The 16,269-nt window shown below is 40.6% G+C and overlaps 1 protein-coding gene across 4 annotated transcripts in view; it reads left to right on the plus strand.

Moving 5' to 3' along the window:
- GATB (glutamyl-tRNA amidotransferase subunit B) overlaps window positions 1-16,195 on the plus strand; it is a 45,529-nt gene extending 29,334 nt beyond the window's left edge. For 2 of the 4 annotated variants that reach the window (XM_053403137.1, XM_053403135.1), the window contains 4 exons: window positions 72-205; window positions 822-900; window positions 4,969-5,103; window positions 8,765-9,657. In XM_053403137.1, the coding sequence (XP_053259112.1) occupies window positions 72-205; window positions 822-900; window positions 4,969-5,103; window positions 8,765-8,890 (474 nt within the window). In that variant the 3' untranslated portion in view covers window positions 8,891-9,657. Of the gene's footprint in view, window positions 1-71; window positions 206-821; window positions 901-4,968; window positions 5,104-8,764; window positions 9,658-14,064 lie in introns of those variants that run through there. The other 2 variants (XR_008332199.1, XR_008332198.1) reach the window with 2 other exon arrangements.
- Window positions 16,196-16,269: the final 74 nt, after the last annotated feature.

The following is a 16,269-nucleotide window of genomic DNA, read 5'->3' on the forward strand; positions in this document are numbered from 1 at the left end:
TTGTTTTTGTGGTGGTATGGATAGCTGGTTCGGCTGCTGCCATCTTAACACACCATTTTGTCTCTGAGCAGAATGAAGATGGATTAGTAGAATTTTTTGAAGCTGTGGTGAATGCAACAGGAATGGCTCCCAAAAAGGTCGTTGGCTGGATTATAAAAGATATTCTTGGCTATTTAAAACAGTATAACCTTGAAGTAAAGGAAAGGTGAGGCTTTTTAATGTTTATACTTTTGCGCAAGCAAATCTGTACACAAATATTAGTCTTCGATAATGGTAAATAATGTAGTCCTCTGTTACCACACGGGCATCTGAATAAACCGTTCAGTGATTAAGGATGCCACAGTAACCTTCAAGGTTCAGTTTCTTACATAGTAGTTACTGTTGCTCAACTGATGCATAAAAATCATAATGAACCTTCTTTATCTGATTCTACTAATTTACAAAAGGAAGAGGGGTGAGATCAATGGGTGAAGGAGAAAAGTATTTTGCAAGTTATAGGTAGACAGCGAAGAAAAGAAGGTGAACATCCATTAGAATGTGCAAATGACTACAGATGTCAGCCAGCACTACAGTACTCTCAGTGGGATGAGTGTTCCCATTTGCAACTAGCACATCTCCTCCTGTTTAAAATTGCATGAACAGAACTGGATTAGGATGGTGATGGGGAGACCTAATGTACAACCCAGGCAAAACAGTTGGAGCCTTTTGCTCAGATGGTTTTCTGCACATCCCAACTTTGATACAACCATATTAAATGTGATGAGTAGATTGTGCTGTATTTCTGCATCTCTGCTTATTTCAATTCATTTTATGTGGTCTAGTCCAGTCAGTCCTCTTCTTTTGGCTGAACTTCTGAACCTTCTGGAAAGCGAAACGATTTCTTCCTCGGCAGCCAAACAAGTGAGCATTCCTTTTTAACATTGCCTTCACCATGAGCTTGTTTGTGTCACGGTGCATTTGAGTCTTGAATTTGTAAAATGTTATATCTTGTTTGGCCTTAGTTTGAAAACACGCCCCCCCCTTAAAAAAAAAGCTGTTATCTGTTATCTCAATAATCCTCATTTTGTGTTCAGTTACAAAGAAACGACAAAAGATAAAAGGATCCTTGTTTGGGTCTACTTGTGCAAGGCTGATCCTGTGCGTATGTATTCTGAAATAAGTCTCACTTGAACTTAGCTCCATTGAGCAATGTGGGTAGGATTTCATCATTGGGTGAAAATCATATGTGGCAGTGATTCTCTACTTCCACTCCCCCACGCAAAATTTTCTTTTGGAGTTGGGGTAATATTAAATCTTCCTTCTTGGCCTATCATCAACCTTCAAATAGCCAGCTGCCCACCCAGTCTCTTTTTGTCTCTGTAGAGGAAGATAAAAGGTATCCTTTTGTTTTTCTCAATGGCTCACAAAATGGCTGACATGGGGGGAAGGACACATTTTAGAGCTGAAAAGCTGCCAGAGTTCATATTCCCCTAATGCTAGTTTACTATTGGAAACTGTAGCCTCAGAGGCCACTTTAAGTGAAAATAAATTATTGATGGGATTTGGACATGGAGAAAACTATACAGGATCATTACCATGTGTACTCTAAGCCTCAGTCCCATATAAGAGATATGCAAGCTTCTTCAAAATGTTTTGTAAATAACTTTTTGTTATTTTGTGGTTTGTTGTTTGTAACCCTCCTTTGGGAGGTGGGATGAGATATAATTGTAATTAATAAATGAATGATGTAAAGCTAATAATTTAAACATTTTTATACAGCGTGTGTGTGTGTGTGTGTGTGTGTGTGTGTGTGTGTTTGGCTTGTTTGGCTACGTTTCCGAGCACAATTCAAAGGGAAGGTAAACTGTTTTTCCGTGTGCTCTGGCTTCCATCATGGTGTTCCATTGCACCAGAAGCGGTTTAGTCATGCTGGCCACATGACCCGGAAAGCTGTTGGTGGACAAACACTGGTTCCCTCAGCCTGAAAGCGAGATAAGTGCCGCACCCCATAGTTGTCTTTGACTGGACTTAAGCATCCAGTCAAACCTTTACCTTTTACCCTTTGGGGGAGGACTGTTTAGCTTTCATCTGTTTGTAATAGAACTCGTATTCTCTGTGTCTTTGAATTAGTAACTTATTCAAGATTTATACCCACCTCAAATCCAGGGTAGGCTTCACAAATGCAATCTAATAACCAAAATAATTAAGACACCAACTAACAATGTCATTGTTTGGCTATTATTGGTTAAACCTGTGAAAAACAGCATCCTTGCTACATTTAGAAGAGGACGTTGATGGGCTAGATGTCTGAAGAATAACAAATGTTTCTAACGATTCTCAGCAGTAGGCAGGGAGATTGGATGGCCTGAGGGCACAAATAGCTATATACACGCACACAACAGTGAATGAATTGCTGCATTTGAGAGTGGGGTGATTGAACTGCAGCACTGATGGGCTAGGCAAACTGAGACACACGCACACAGGCAACACATGTACACATTGTTGGAAGCTTCCAGCAGGTTTATTGCTGCTGCTGCTGTTTCTGTTTTTGTTGTTGTTTATGCTTTCTGCAGATCAGGAAGCTCAAATTGTGAAGGGCTGTGAGCCTTATTAGAAATGGTATGTTCTGTGGCCATGAGAGGAGGAAATATGGCTGCATTGTGTAATTGCAGCACTCCCAAACAAATCTTTTTCCAAACCTATGCACACAGCAACCAGAGAAACTTTCCAGGTGTGAGCTTGTTTACTTACTGTATAGCCAATTAATTCATATCTACACAACAGAACCTTTCAGGTGAGACGTGTTTTCCTTGATTAAGAGCTCTGACTGGGAAGCTGCACAAATCCCAGCTTTTAAAGATAGAGAGGTGCCTCACACTGAGTAATGTCAGTGGTCCATCTAGTCGCATACTATATATTGTCAACTCTTCCCTGCAAAAGATTCTGATATGCTTACTTAAATATATTTAACACCATCACATGCCTTGACTGTCTAAGGAATGAGACCAAGTTGCACAGTGGCTACATGGGATTGCTTTCTTATTTAAAATTTTGTGGCCTCTGACCAAACAAATGCAACTGCAAGTTAACAGCTTGAAGACTTGGTACAGGGCAGATTAATTTGAAGAGGGGCTCAAATAGTGTCAGTGTGTAGTTTGCCACATACCTGCACCGTTACTTTGGACCAGGTGATCTTGTAGCCCTGGGAGAAATTTCATCCGTTGTGGCGGAAGATTTGTAACTTTGTTAGTTCTCCCCCATCTCGTTTTAATCTTGTTTTGTGTAAAGCAATGCTAATTGTGCTAGGGAGCGTTACATTAAAAAGCACTTCCATTTTCTTAGCTTTGGTGAATTAGTAACATGGAATTTCCAACATGACAGTCATTTCTGCATTGGCAGATTGCAATTGCCCAAACATGCAATTATGTCTTCAGTGCAGGAATGAGCAGAAGCAGCTGTTTTAAAGGGTCTCTTTCTCTCCTTCTGTGCTCTCTCTCTCTCTCTGCCTCCATCTCTGAAATAAGAGCAGAGGGAATACAGAAAATGACTGCCCAAAGAAATTGCTTTTTTATAAATAGCCCCATTCTCTAGGGTTTTTTCCAAGGTATCAGAGCCCAACTACAAAGCACTGTAACTTTAACTAATAATTATTCCAGACAGACACTTAAGTTCATCCAGCTGTGCTTCACAGTGATGGATAACTGGGCTAGAGCTGCCACAGGGTTCTGCATTATAACCTTCCACACCTCTGTGGTCTATGACCTGCCTTTATGTAGCTAAACTCCTTTTTCTCCCACTGACAGTCAGCAGAGTAACAGTTGCCTGGTTAAATGGTAACTCTATGGGAGATTCAGAATCATAGAATTGGAGAGTTGGAAGAGACGCTGAGGGTCATCTAGCAAAGTGTCCCCTGCAATGCAGGAATCTCAACTAGATCTCATTTTGCAATTTCATTTATCCATACTCCATGGAATAACAGATAGGGTTCAGATGGTGTGCATATGCAAAGATCACACCCTTAATAAATATTACCAGCTACACAGTCCCAACCCAGTGTGGTATTCACAGTTATGGTCAAAATCATCATGGTACGCAGATGAGCAAGCATTGAGGGGCAGGGAAAGAGATTAAAAAAAACTACCTGGAATATGTATTCAATCCATAGTATTAGACACACACTTGTACACACCAGTTAGTTATAACCAGTCTGCATTAGTAATCTTGACTTTGTACAGTACATTTGAGAGCGGACTTCCACTAAGAGCCCCCTTTTTTTAACCAAAAGGAAGACGCTGCATTTTACAGACTTAAAGAATGGACATGTATTATCCCTTATAAAGGAAGAAAATATGAGAGAGATTTTCCACCAAGCCTGATCAATAGACATTTTATTGTGGCACATTATTGAACTGTGATAAGCCCAAATGTGAGATGCTTTATTATGTGGAGCCTGCGAACAGCATTAGGAGCCAGGAGAAGTATTCGTTCAGCCTAGCGTTACTGTTTTGGGCAGTAACTACAGTAGTACTGGATACCGTAGACCCTAAAGTGTAGAGGTGTTTGTGTTCAGGCATGTGGGACAATGGGACTCTTCTAATGATGCTTTTTTATGATTGGACAAGGGTCACCAAAAATACCTTCTCAGTAGGATTGTGACATAGCCTTGCATACCTGTGCCACAATTAAAAAATACCTGCTTGGCACATGAGACTAAATATTACCCTGCTTTCTAAGAGAACTAGAAATGTGAGTCCAGAAAGAGGCGATCATGATTTTTCTAAAGGAAACTTACCTGAGAAGTAGGAAACTTTACATGCTTTGCACATCTAGATATGGGATGTCATCAGTAGATTGATTTCTGATTTTGTGTCAGAATGGGAGTCATTATGCCCGTTAATACGTCTTTGCCTTCTTCTTATTGCAAACGTCATCCTTGCCTTCTGAGAGACATGTTTCAAGCACTGATTTTCCTTTATCTTGATGCTGCAGGTGTTGGAAGTGATGTGGAAGGGGGAAGGGAAGACTCCATCTCTGATTGTTAAAGAAGAGAAGCTTGAACTGTTGCAGGATCAGAATGAGCTTGAGTGCATCTGTCAGACTGTGATGGGAGCCCATCAGAAAGAGGTGATATTGATAGCAACCCTGGGAAATTGGGAACAAGAGACTTTGACTCTTCAGGGTGGGTGGTGGAGATAAAAGATTTAAATTGCCACCTTCCTTTCATGTTGCCCTTTTGTTTGGAAACTCTTCAGATAAAATGGGAGGGAAATTGCATTGTGACACATGAAGTGGCTGCAGGAGATGGCAACTTAAATCCATGTCCCCTTGACTCCAGGTACTCTACACTAACGTGAATATTCTGTATAGACTGTATGCTTGCAAAATAGCATTTGCACGGAATAATAGGAGCAAAGTAGAAAATATCTCCACCTGAAGCTTCTAATTTTACAGTTAATTTTTTTTATTAAAAAAATCCTTGCAAATTAAAAGAAATCCTTCCAAAGATCCAGAAATAGCTTTATAAAGAGTAAGTGCTTTTGCATTCTCTCTAGAGCACAGATAGGCAAAGCAGCAATGAATGGCTTAACGTTAAGTAAAATGTTGTCTGGTTACATATGCAGTAGGGAAAATGCTAACATCTATCGAGAACAATGCTACCCACGCCCATAGCTCTTCAGTGGAGGCTAACAGCTTTGCAGAGAGCTTTTGATAAATAAAATGAGCGTGTGCTAGGTCTGTCTGACCTTCATCGTGCTAACTAATTTGCAGTGGCTGATGAAAGTGCCTCTGTATTTTCCAGCTGGTACTGAAGCGCAAGCAGAGACAGTCTGAGCATTAGAACAGATCAAGGAGCACAAGTGTTTTTTGTTTCAGTAACAACATGGATTTTGAGTATTTAATTCTTTAACTAGTATTCTAGTGGAGGCGGGCATGAAAAATCAAAGGCTGTTTTGATTCTGCTTTTCTAAATGATAAGACACTATTTAAATTGGTGACTCTATGCTCACACTACTATGAGATCTTATGTATGAGTTAGGACTTTTTCCAGATAACTAATCGAAGTATTTGCCATGACTTCAATATCAACAGGATAATCCTGCAAGCCCTTTTCCAGGACAAGTAGCACTGTGTCCAATTCCTGTATAATAGACAAAACACTCACCGCTGGGACCATAGTCTTTTTGCAGAGAGAGAACTATTCAGTTCCAAGAGCAAACCAATCATGCCACAAAACGGCAGAACATAGCTGGATGTTTGGGAATAGAAGGAGGGGGTGGTGAAAGACCCTTTTTGATACACACTGCCACGTAGCCCTTGTAATGTTTATTTTAGAGTCACAAAACAGGATAGGGAGAGTTGTGTCGTATCACTGATGCCACAGGGACCATCCAGCAACCTTCTATGTGCTATAAATCTGCAACCACCTCCTCTGTGGCTTTGGCAATCAGATTAGAAACTACAGTGCTAGCCCTGAGGAAATATGTTATTTTGCCCCAGCAACAGAAAGCTATGTTTTGGGTGCTGAGAAAATTAGATTTTCCCCTCAGCAAGCAAGCATTACCTGAAGAGAACTTACTTGGTTTTCCAATACTGTGGCAATAACTGTATTGTTTATAGAATTATTTGAATAAGCCCTTCAGCTTTGGTTACACTTGTTGACAGAACAGGTATCTTGCTTTAATAATAAGAGCTTTTAACTGGAAGAGTGAAAGAATACCTTACATTCTGAATGGTTTTGAAAGACCGCTTCTCAGTTAAGCATAATAATAAGTCCCATAAGTAATCTGAAAAGTGTCTGGGTGTTGCCAGAAGCTGTGAATGCGTTAGAGCCACAAAGCAGATGCCATATCTCATAGTACTACATACTAATTCAAGTGCTGGCAAACACTCAGTAGTGGTGTGTTTGGGTCAGGCCCTGGAGCCCCCCTCCTGCCACAGGCACTGCTGCTACTTACCTAGATGGGAGGGGGACCAGTGAGGTTGCCCAAGATTAGTGGCTGTCCCACAGTGCCACCATACAGCCCTGTCTGCACCCTTGCCCAGGTAAGCAATGAAACCAGTGTCCACAGGGCAGCTCTACCCCATCACACCTTGAATTAGTGTATAGTTGTGAGATTCAGTAGCTGCATTTTTTCTTCTTAGTCCAAAGATTACTCCCTGTTCAGCCTGAAAGTAGGATGCAAGTTCTGAATGCACCGCTTCCCTTCAGTCCAGTCCAGTGGTACTAGTTACGATGTCTGCTTGCAGCTTCCAAGTTCAGAGTCAGGATGCTACTGAATACCAGCTGCTGGGGAACAATGAGAAGGCTGTTGCCTTCATGTTGTGCTTGTGGGCTACCCAGAAAATCTGGGTGGCCACTGCCATCAACAAGCTGATGGACTAAAGCAGCCTTTCTCGACCTGTGGGTCCCCAGATGTTGTTGAACTACAACTCCTATCACCCCTAGCTAGCAAGGCCAGAGCTCAGGGATAATGGGAGTTGTAGTACATATGGGGACCCACAGGTTGAGAACCACTGGACTAAAGGAACCATTGCTCTGATGCAGAAGTGGGATTCATATGACCCACCAAGCCAAATGCATCTCAGCTAATGGGTTTATAGGACTCTTGTCTTTGCTTACCTTACAAGACTAGGAAAGGCTGTGATTTTTTTTGGCGGATCACAGTACATGGCTGGTGAGCTGTGGTTGACATAACGGTAGCAGGTTCTACAGACCTGCTTTATTCTTTCCAAGACTTTCCTTGCTGCTCTTTTAGTGCTGAGAGCTTCCTTTCAAATGAGTGGGGCCTGTAGTAAAATGGTAAAAGCACATCCCGACTCTCTATTCAGGCCTAGGGAACATGTGGTCCTCCAGAGGATGATGGATTCCAATTCCTATCAGCTCCAGTCAGCACAGCCAGTGGTCAGGGATGATGGGAGCTGTAGGCCCACATCATCTGAAGAGCCAAAAGTCCCCCATATCTGCCTTAACAGCAGTGCTCCTGTTCAGGGTTCGAGCCAATCATACCTCCTTCTGGGATACTGTTAAATTGCTAGGTGCTCAAGCAAGCCAGTTCACTCCCCCCCCCACCACCAGTTTTCCTGCTGAGCTGGAACTTGTTTCAGAATTCAGAAACAAACAAACAACATACATGGGTTAGTGTGTATTTTTAAATCTGTGAAATCACTTACTGCTCTTGAAAAACACCATGTATATATCTTTTTTTAAAAAAAAAGTTAATGGAGAAATATCTGCTCTACTGGTGAGATAACTTGTTGGCCCAACTAATGGAAAGTTATGCACTGCCTCTTGTAACCGACTCCATTACAAGCCTGCCTTAGAGTGCTGTAATGTTCCTTCACCTCATTAGTGGTAAAGACTGATCGGTGCAACAATCTAATTTCACAATGCATGCTCTCTACACCAAGCTTGCTGTTAGCAAAAAAGGAAAGCCCAGCTTAGCTTGCCATTTTGTGCTGCACAACAACCTTGCTTTGCAGATGTAGAATCTTTAAATCCAGGTAGACCTTAGGTTTGCTCTATAGAAATGTGAGAAAGGACACAAGCATTGTACTATTCAATATTACGGTAATGAAATAAAATCTTTCTAAGCTTCTGGGTTGCTAAACTGTCACGTTTTATGATGGCACATCAAGAACAGAAAATAACCTGCCAGTTCTCAAGGTTTGCTCTGGCTTTTCCAGTCGTGAAGACCAGGATTTAGCAGCAAGTCTCTTCAGTGTGTTTTTGCTTTAGTTTGATGTTGCTCAAAATTGAGTTTTGTTTTGTAATTTTTCTTTCAAGGTGGCAGACATAAAGAAGGGCAACAAAAAAGCACTGAATAAGCTTATTGGCCAGGTTCAAAGAACAACAAGAGGACGCTCAGACCCTGTCCTGGTGAAACAAATACTAGAGAAGCTGCTATCATAGGAGCCTGCAGTGAAAATTCCATATCTGATATTCGCTGCTGTTATCAGAGTGGTAATTACTTGATACTTCTATCTTTCACAATCAAGCCATTGTACTGACTTCATTCACTTCTTGCTTACTGTATCAAGTTAACTGCAGCCACTTTCTGTAGTTTTTCAGCTTTGCTCAGGCCATCATCTCCTTAAGCAGGGGTAGGCAACCTAAGGCCCATGGGCCGGATGCGGCCCAATCGCCTTCTCAATCCAGCCCACCGACAGTCCAGGGATCAGCATGTTTTGACATGAGTAGAATTGTGTCCTTTTATTTAAAATGCATCTCTGGGTTATTTGTGGGGCACAGGAATTTGTTCATTATTTTTTTTCAAAATAAAGTCCGGCCCCCCACAAGGTCTGAGGGACAGTGGACCGGCCCATGGCTGAAAAAGGTTGCTGACCCCTGCTCTTAAGTGGCTGTCAAACTGGAACATAAGGTATGCAAAGAAAGAATTCAAATGGTATAATGTGCAAGTTTTCTGAATGAAAGCTTCTGGTTTTGTAACATATAATGAACTCTTTCTTCCAATTTATTAGTAATATTTTTCAGAAGTAGCTTAAATACTTCTTAAGGTATTTTCTGGGTGAATGATCAAAGCAGAGCATTCCTAAGTTTGTAAAGTACTCAAGAGACTTAAAACCCACAATTGCTTGTATGGACAGTTGTTCAAAAGCAAGCCTTTTGTTATAGGAGTAAGGGAATGTAAATAATATATTAAAGGTATTATTTCAGTATTGATGTTTCATTAAGCAGACCAGACATGTCATCAAACTTCGTTTTATTGGGGGGGGGGGTATTTTTGACTGTAATAAACTATGCCCTTTCTGAGGAAGAACTCTTTTCATTCTAATGTAATTTTCAATAATAATAATAATAATAATAATAATAATAATAATAATAATATATTTATACCCCACTGTAATGGGAATTGGGGTTGCTCGTGCGTAAGTTGCCGCTACTCTTGGCAAGGTTGCCTGGTTAAACCTTTCCCTGGCTGCACAGCCCTGACTCCGCGGCTGTATCAGTCACTGGCAGAATCCGTCAGTGGGCGTTTCCTGAACTTCTTCCAGCATAAAAGTTCTTTGACGCCAAGTCTCCGCCTAGCCTCCCTGCGCGGAAGTCTTCTGCACAGGGTGGGTGTGGCCAGCGGAGGACCCGTGCTCTCCCCGCTGGTCTCTGGCGAAGAGTCCTGGAGCCATCTCTCCGAAGCCCTCCTCTGCTCCCCTTTCTCCCTGGTGTCACGCTGATTTCCTTCCCCAGTAGATGAGTTCCCTCTCTCCCTGCTGGGCCCTTCTCCGGCATCGCTCGGGAGCCTTGCCTCCACTCCTGGCTCCGATGGCAGTTCCCTGACACCCACCCATCTGGCTGGGTTTCCCCAGCCACTCTGGGTGGCTCCCAACAGAGTATTAAACAGAATAAAACATCAAACATTAAAAACTTCCCTAAACAGGGCTGCCTGTAGTTCCACAAACAACTATAGAATGAGGTAGTCAGTTCTTCTGATTTAGAAAATAAACAAAACGAAGAACCTTATTAAAAAGGGGGGAAATTGCCAATCTCTTGTGTTTAGAATTATCACAGTTCTATATATTTGGGTGGGGAGGGATAACTGTCAAGCAGCTCAGCTGCCCGTTTCTGGAATTTTAAGCTAAGTCCTTCTAAATGACCCCTTACTCTAGGCTTCAACCTAGAGTAAAATTGTTTTGCTTTTGAAGCCAAAATGATGCTCTTCAAACAAATTTCAGAGACTGCAGGTTTCCCCCAATATCTAAAGAAAACAGCCTGGCATTTCAAGACACTAGAGTAATGAAGATTGTAACATTTGTACATAAGAATAACTATTTATCAGCACTAAAAAAGTAACATTTAAATGGACTTATTTTTGCTGGGGAGAATTAAACCACCTTCAACACTTTTTTAAAAAGTGGGTTGTCAAAGGCTGCATTTGTATCACAGAGCTGCATGGCTCCATGAAGTCAAGTATTATAAGCAACAGATGTTGCTTATGGTTTGGAATTATATATTTTTGTAATAGCAGGTGGCCCATAGTGCCTATTGCAGTTGCCTTTTGTTCTATATTGGTTCAGCTGAGATGTAAGCTTAAGTGAGTAAACACACATGAAAGATGAGATCCAACAGACCAATGCTTCCAAAAGGTAAGAACACCAAATACAAGTTATAGGGGCAACGTGCAACCATTCACCATTTCACCGTTGTCCTCAGATTTCAGCCCAGTCTGGTCACTGCCTTAAGGTAGAAGCATTAGTTGTGATGGTGATGACCTGACAGTGGACATGAGTTTATAATCCATCAATTGCTGCCAAAGTGGGAACCCAAAGTAATGAGAATGGAAATTGTAGAAGACACTTCTGCAAAGAAAGCTTTATGTTTTAATGTCTCTTGGTTCACATTACATTTTAATTAACAGTGTGTGGTTTATACAATTTCCAGAGGGGTTCATGTGCAGCAAAAAACAAAGTCTTGTGGCACCTTAAAAAGACTAACAAATGTTACGGCATAAGCTTTCATAGACTAAATTCGGCTGCATTCTTTGCTAGACGCATGGTGTGTTTTCCTCAGTTGCAGGTATATAGGTCCATACAGTAGTTGTAACAGGGGTTATAAAACAACACGCTCAAAACAAAGATAGTGGCAATTAAATTCCAGATCAAATGTATGGGGGAAAAAGCACAGTGGAGTGGTCATTTATGGCGACGATCATAGGTGATATAAAACCTCATTTGACTCATAATACCAGACTCCTCTTTGTTGTCTTATATTATATAGCCCGCACCCCAAAGTCGCTTTTGACTGGACTTAACTGCCCAGGGGTCATTTACCTTTTACCTATTATATAGCCATTTTCATGCTGTGTCTACACCATACTGGCTGGTTATAATAAGCCATCACAGTGTCAAAATTAGAGAAACCATAACACTTACCAAGTTAAATACAAAGCCTTTTGTGTCTTATTTTTTAATAAAAACTAGGTACTATTCTGTTCTATAGAACAGAATAGTACCTAGTTTTTCACCTGTCTGTCCCTGTAGGTATTTTGTACTGTTTTGAATGAAACTGATGGAAACCATCACCCAGTGTGCCCTATGTATACTAGCAGGCTTCTGTGTTGGGTAGGTGATTCAGATGTACATCTAGATATGTACAGTATCTCCATCCTAGGCAGAAGGCTCTTTTCAGGTATCTATGAACTATCTGAATGAATATTCCTATATGAAAGTAGCAATGAATTAGGAATATTATGCATAGTATCAAAATGTAACAATGCTATGCATTCAATAAATCATGGGTGGATAGATTTGCCAGATTTTAGTGTTTGAATTACCATTTTCAATACAACTCTGGCAATAGCTGCTTTGGCTATATAAGAATAATTTGAAACAAGTTATTAAGATTGAAATTGAACTTCGGCATCAACTCTTCTACCAAAAGCAACCAGTAAGATTCATAAGCCTCTTTTTGTCTGTCAAAATCTGTGGACAAAGATAGCATAGTTAACAAGCAACCAGGTTTTTTAAAAAGCTAAGAATTAAACATGCCACTTCGTTGTTTTTCTTGTTTGGTGTTTGACCAGAACATGAGAGTGCTGGCCATCAACTTTGTGTAGAGGAAGTGCTTGCTTGGAATGCTGTTTTACAAGTTCCAGGGAGTTATTGTACCTTGAGCTAGTTCCAATCTTGTACCATCACCCTGGTTCCCAATGGTGTTACTAAATCTTGTAGAGGTTACTGACATTATTACAAGGATACTATGTGCTTAACTGCCATAGACGCCACATTGTAAATACAGTATCCACGGTAGTAGGAGCTTTGGAAAGAACCACTTTTTTGCAGTTGTAAAAATCTACTATTCCAAGAGTATATTTGGGGGTCTGGAAAGTTAGCATAGGCATGATGTGCCTGCATGATGTGCATACATTATGCCTTGTCAAGTCTAGCAGAAGTGGATTTTAGCAAAGGTCATTTAACAGCATTAATTCTTGAGGGAAACAATCCTCTATCATAAATGGGTTCTTCAGAAGGATGCTGCTTTTCCATCAGTAATAAAAGTAATAATAATTTGTAGCACTTATTCCTGTATAACTAAACATGCAGCTAACTTCCCTAGAAAGGAGACAGGGGATACAGGTGTGTATAATTGGCTGTATTATTCTTAGTTAAAGACTAATATTCAGCCTCCCCTTTTTAGAAAAGCTACTTAAGCGATAGCTGAGCAAACATGCTTGGATATAGTATCCTCACTAAACTTCTTCCCCTGCAAATTGTGGCCTAGCTGTGGGACTCATTACTGTGAAGGTGGTATTAGTGAACTTAATGGGTAATCTGCTTCTGAAATTAACAAAGATACTATCTCACTGATGATTGAGTTGGTACTCTCTGCAGCTCTAATATCATAGATTAAATTATAGCTAGGGGACTCTAGACAAGACTCTAATGGCTTGTATCTTTTCTACCTCACCTAAGTCAACAGTAAGTTAGTAGAAAGACTACTTCAGTACTAGAAGAAACTGACCTGAAGTGTCCTGAAAGGCTCTGGTTTATTGGCATTGCAGTTTAACATTGTTGCATAGTTTCTGGAGAAAATCAATCCAAATTTAAGTATGGTATCAATGAATTAGAGGGACGCGGGTGGCACTGTGGGTTAAACCACAGAGCCTAGGACTTGCCGATCAGAAGGTTGGTGGTTCTAATCCCCACGACGGGGTGAGCTCCTGTTGTTTGGTCCCAGTTCCTGCCCACCTAGCAGTTCAAAGGCACGTCAAAGTGCAAGTAGATAAATAAGTACTGCTCCGGCGGGAAGGTAAATGGCGTTTCCGTGTGCTGCTCTGGTTCACCACATGACCCGGAAGCTGTCTGCTGGACAAACACTGGCTCGCTCGGCCTATAGAGCAAGATGAGCGCGCAACCCCAGAGTCGTCCGTGACCGAACCTAACGGTCAGGGGTACCTTTAACTTTTTATCAATGAATTAGAAGCATCCAGCTCTACATTTTATTAACTAGGTAACCCACAGATTGTCCTTTTATTCTGGAAGCAGCAGCAAGTGGATGAAAAACTGACACTGAGTCAAGACAAGAAGGAGTAATCCCACCAATCTTGATCATTGTCCTGTTTGTTTTTAAAGGCGAACAGGTTTGGAGCCTGACAGTTCTCCTGGACAAAGTGTGAGTATCCAGAAATACATTTTCTTAGCTGTGTAAGCTCTGTCCCCTTTTAGAGGCATGAGAGCTTGCCACAGTAATATGTTGGATGCAAGGCTGCCCTTGAAAGATGACATAGGAATTGCAACTGGGGTGAAATGCTATAATTTGCCTTGTAATGAAGAGGCAAAGAGAAGAAAACATATAGCTGTCTTGTGATAACTTCAGCCTTACCCTAAAAGTCTGTAAACAACCTACTATATTTTGCATGACCTCTTGTCAGGAATAGGCATGGACCATAGGTGGTGTTGGGAATGTATTTTGTTTTGTTGAAATCATTAATTGGAGAGTGGGATGCAGAGAACTGTGAAAGGATACATCCAAATATGTTTGAACCTATGCAGCAGGGAGACTCTAGAGAACAGTAGTTGATGTAGCAGCAGGTTGAGGAGCAGTATATTCATAAGTTGCTTTGTGATGTAGGGAAATGTCTTTAAAGTGCTTAGAATAGAGAAACTAAAGACAACTGAATTCAGATTCATTGTATTAAAGTCTTTTTGTGCTGCAAATAAATAAGCTGGAAGAAAACACACAAATGAAACCCACAAAAATTGAGAGTACAGTCCTCCTCATTTTCTACAATTAAGGAGATAAGGTGTGTAAAGAATATTATAAGTATATAAAAAATTACGCTGTAGCAGCAGCTAGGCCATAGTATGCCACACACTAATCTTGGTGCAAATGCAGGAAGCACATTAGAGACTTAATTTTTTTCCTCTTTTAATATTATAAGATTGCTGAGAAGCAGTAGGGTGTGTCATTTTAGGGGATGAAACTTAATTTTGGCAAATTTCTTCAGTGAGGGGTCTTAAAAATATTTTTTGGGTGTGAAAAAAAATCAAATCTGCTATTAATTTTGTGATTGGACAACATTTAGCTTGGTAAATCTATGTTTGATTAAAAAGCACCCAAAGTGTTCATGGAATACCAAAGAATGATTTAAAAAAAAAATAGTTTCTGCATACAGCATCTTTGGGTTAACATTCCTGTATTCTGCAAGGAGTAGAATTTGTCAGTGTTTAAAAAAGTCATTTTTCACATAGTCCAACTAATTAGAGTAGCTGTGGCACCTTAACAACAGATAACGTGACGGTGGCATGAGTTGTCAATTGTGGGAAGAATGTACTTCATCAGATGCATAGTGAGAACTGTAGAGACAGGGCAATGGAATATATTCTACTTAAGACTAAAAGTGTTGTTGTTTTTTTAAAGCCAAGCCTGAACACAGAGGCCTCATGTGAGTGTTAAATCAATGGCCACAAAGATCCAGTCACTTTAACAGATGCACAACAAACCCTAGTAGAATGGTAGTCAGATCAGCAAAATGCTTAATTTGAGCTGACTTAAGGAAAGCTGTTAACTATTCCCGCTGCAGAAGTATTTTAGGGCTAGCTTGCTTTCTAAATGCCTTTTTGGGCTAGTACCCATCACTAAATTATTCCAAATAGCTTACTTATGCAAAGCAATCCAAAGCCACATTAAGCAAGATGCAATTTTCACTTTCCCTGAGATGGCATTTATATAGGAATAATTACAACACTACAGCTTGAATTAGTGCTATAATCATGGCTCGGATAATTACACCAGGAGACTGCAGCACTCAATTTCAGAGATGTTTGGAGGGGTGGTTGTTTTTTTAAAAAAAGATTTGGGTGCTTTTTGACATGAAACAAGCCAAAATAGCAAAGTCTTTGTATTTTGTACTCCTATGTGTCAAGGATCATCAAGCTTACCAGCAATTTGTAGCTGTCATTTTTACTTATTTGTGTATATCATTCTGTGGTTTTCTATTACTAACCCTCCAAAAAGTCACTGTAAAGACTGTGTATAGTAATTCTCCAATTCATATTTTTAAATTTTATTAAAATCCACAGAGACAAAATATCCCCTCTCTACTCTCAGCAAGAACCTAACTTCACAAATGTTAACAGTGGCTTACATAAGAGAGGCACAAAGTATCTCCACTGAATGCAGCTCAGAAGATTGGTGAACGGCTTGAGGGCAACTTGACTTAATAAGCAGAGTTTAAGACAGGAATCTTTCCCATTCTTACCTGGAAATATAAGATGCCATATCCTGGGCCTACATTTCACTGACTGACCAACAAGTGGAATCTGCCCTTCCTGCTG

This window comes from Podarcis raffonei, chromosome 9 (genome assembly GCF_027172205.1).
Source record: "Podarcis raffonei isolate rPodRaf1 chromosome 9, rPodRaf1.pri, whole genome shotgun sequence".
In the NCBI taxonomy this organism is placed as follows: Eukaryota; Metazoa; Chordata; class Lepidosauria; order Squamata; family Lacertidae; genus Podarcis; species Podarcis raffonei.